This window comes from Pterocles gutturalis, unplaced genomic scaffold, assembly GCF_000699245.1.
Source record: "Pterocles gutturalis isolate BGI_N339 unplaced genomic scaffold, ASM69924v1 scaffold18558, whole genome shotgun sequence".
NCBI lineage: Eukaryota > Metazoa > Chordata > Aves > Pterocliformes > Pteroclidae > Pterocles > Pterocles gutturalis.
This window is the reverse complement of record NW_010118450.1, coordinates 1,463-4,570: the sequence shown is the minus strand read 5'-3', so window position 1 is coordinate 4,570 and position 3,108 is coordinate 1,463. Positions and strand designations below refer to the sequence as shown.

Genomic DNA, 3,108 nt, shown 5'->3' with positions numbered 1-3,108 from the left:
AAAAAAAAAGCCAAACAAAATAACTGGAACTTTTGTTTTAAATAACAAAGAGTTAAGTTTAAATGAGCCACACGTATGGTTATGGATTTCAATAATTTAATGCTAACCAAAAGTACAAATTGTGGAAAGTTGGTGTCTCATTTGTATTGGTCTTAAAAAAGAAATCTAGACAAAGTGTTTATGCTGCAGCGGATTTCAGTATTAGCACCTTGAAGAGAAGTTCTTGAAGTGTTAAGACAGTACGGCAACACTGATACGATAACAAGTACAAACAAACCATGTAACAGCATGTTTTCACGTTTCTGAGTTTGAAAAAAGTTACTTAAAAAGTACATTAAAACCAGAAGTTGTTCAGTGTATTCACAGTTTGAGTAGAGATGGAATCAAGTGCTGGAGTAGAAAAGAGAAGGATGAATGATTCCAAGGCAATTATATTGCAAGTCCAAAGGCACTGACGATACAGTACATAGTCTTATTCTCCCATCTCACAGTGCAGGTTCCTACAAGTTCAAAAAAGGGTTTTGGAGACAGAAGAAAGTTACAATGATTAAATACATGCCCTTATATAGATGTTTTAAATTGTTTTTACTTTTAGAATCTTAGGAATGAAGCTTTCACAACTGCTAAGTATTTCAAGAGTTGGCATCACAGCCAAATGGAAAAAATTGCTATTATTCCAAAACTATAGCACTTGAAAAAAAATGACAAGTATGTTGCCTAGTCTTAAGGGGACTAGCATTATAGCTGCAAGATGAAAAATCCAACAGTTATCTTCCTTACCGTCACTGGAGTTGTCCCAGAAGCAAGAGCTTGCTGTATGTAGCCCAGCACCATTCTTTTGCATAATCACACAGGTCACTGTTTGTCAGTAGAGAAGCTTTTATTAATTTATCACTATAATTAACATTTAGCTATATTTTTTCTTAGCATAATGCATACATATTCACATAGGCATATATACATGCTTATGAGGAGTTTACAGACACAGTTTGTGATAAGATCTTCCCTCACCCCCTGCCCATCAGTGCACTTGATTGTACCAGCTTTAACAGCAAAGAGAAAGTTGAGCTCACCAATATACTTGAAAGGCTTCCCCAGCTTTGTGAGTTGACTTAGTGTTTGTTCCACCACGCTTGTTGTCCACTGGTTCACTTTGCTGTGCTGGTAGGCATTGCCACCTATCGCACTTTCTATGGCCTATTGGCAACAAAACACATAAAATAAGCTGCACTGTTGTCAATCTACAAGGCACCCATTAACTCATTCCAACATGGAGCACTAAAGAAGAAACCTCATACCCACAGAAAAATCCTAAATACTACTTGTCCATACTGATTGTTGGAAAGTATTTTCAATTATTAAAAAACTCGCAGTTCAGAGTTTGAGCCAGGTGTGGGGGGGTATTATCGTAGATTCCGTCCTCTTAATTTTGGTGATATTTTGATTCTTTATTTTTAATTCCTATCCCAATGTCTTGAAGCCAGAGTTATGAAAAGGGTCTTGCATTTAAACAGTCCTGAAGAGACTGAAAAAAATGCACACAACCATGGTTCACTCATACGTATTCTTCTGTGGAAATGAACTTCAGATTTTTCAGCAGAATCATTTTTGTGAAACAAAAACACAAACCAAAGCCAAAGACCCATGCTGTTGCTGGTTACTAACAGAACAGAAGCCCTCAGCCAAATAATTCATTTTACTTATGAGGAAAGTTTCCCCTTTAAGATACAAAAAAGTACATTAAAGTTACACGATTTTCATTGTTAATTTTTTTCCTCCCAGAAATTGTTTAAAAAATAACCACAAAATTATTTCAGATTCAGAAGAGACAGGAGCCTGTATTAAAGCATGTGTATTCAATTTACAGAGTCTGACCAAAACAGTTGCTTTGCAACAAGAAAAAAATGCACTAGCCTACTCTACAAGACGAACTCTGGACACAAAAAAAGGAATCCATCTGGAAATTTTGTAGACAGGAGATTAATGTTTCTTAGCAACAAAAACAGTTCAATCATTTCAAACAAACAAGAACTAATTCTGGAAGAAAAGCATCTCAAAAGAACACAGTAACACACATATGCAGATAGCCTATAAAAAACCCCTACATAGTACTGAAACATAAAACCTATCTCTATAGGGTTTAACATACAACATCCCCCTAGAAATTCTAATAGGGATATACTGCAACCACAGAGGAGCATATGGAATTATTTTAATTATCTTTTGGATTTGTAATACCTATCACAACTAAGGACAGGTATCATTTCCTCTTAAAGTATGCACATTGGTTAAATCAACAATTATCTGTATTTTGACAGCCACCCCTCTAGAAATCTATTACATATCAGTTATCAGATTTTCTTGAATGTCTTTTAGCACACAGCATACAACATACCATACTTTCACACCAACAAAATGAAAATGTAAGTTTACCTCTTTAATGATGCTACTGACTTCATCAACAACAAAGGAAGTCTACAAAAAGAAGTAGAATTTTAAATAATCAGTGGACACACTCTTCCGTTTACAGAGTTCAAGCTAAGAACACGCACGAGAAGCTTAACTTACCCTTGTCGGATTTCATGCAAGTCAGTCAGAAGATACTGAGTCTTATTTGCTCATACTTTACCCAGGGCCCCTGAATGCAGTCAAGCTAACATTCTTAGCAAATAATGCAAAGTAATAGGAGAACTGACATTGGCTGGCCTTTTGAGCCAAAGTTTTCAAATTTTAACTTGGAAGTATTTTTAAATAATATGTATAGCACTTCTGCATATTTATATTCTCATTTTACAATAAGCATTAATGCCCACACTTCCCAGTGGCATTGCAGAGATAACCTCAGTGTGCAGACACAGCTTACAGTTAAATGGAACTGACATCTCCAGGGCACTGAAGTGGACTCTTTCTCTACAGGTATCTCACAGCCTCACCTCACAAACCAGAAGAAAGGAATCAAACAAAAGAAATGCACAGAACAGCAAACTAATTAATTTCAGAACACTGAATAAGGATTTCAAGATTAACCTCATCAAGCATTTGTTGACTGAGTTTTCACTGGAAGGCCTGTCAGCTTCTCCAGCTGGCAAACATGAGTAACAGCATAAT

At 36.0% G+C, this 3,108-nt stretch overlaps 1 protein-coding gene across 1 annotated transcript; it reads right to left on the bottom strand.

The window, feature by feature from the left end:
* Nucleotides 1–79: 79 nt before the first annotated feature.
* On the bottom strand, nucleotides 80–2,475 carry DYNLT1 (dynein, light chain, Tctex-type 1; the record flags this gene model as incomplete). Its single annotated transcript, XM_010076208.1, has 4 exons — nucleotides 80–500; nucleotides 781–858; nucleotides 1,074–1,197; nucleotides 2,434–2,475. Coding segments are annotated over 4 exons (315 nt in total), but the record flags the coding sequence as incomplete, so codon positions are not given.
* Between the last annotated feature and the right edge of the window lie 633 nt (nucleotides 2,476–3,108).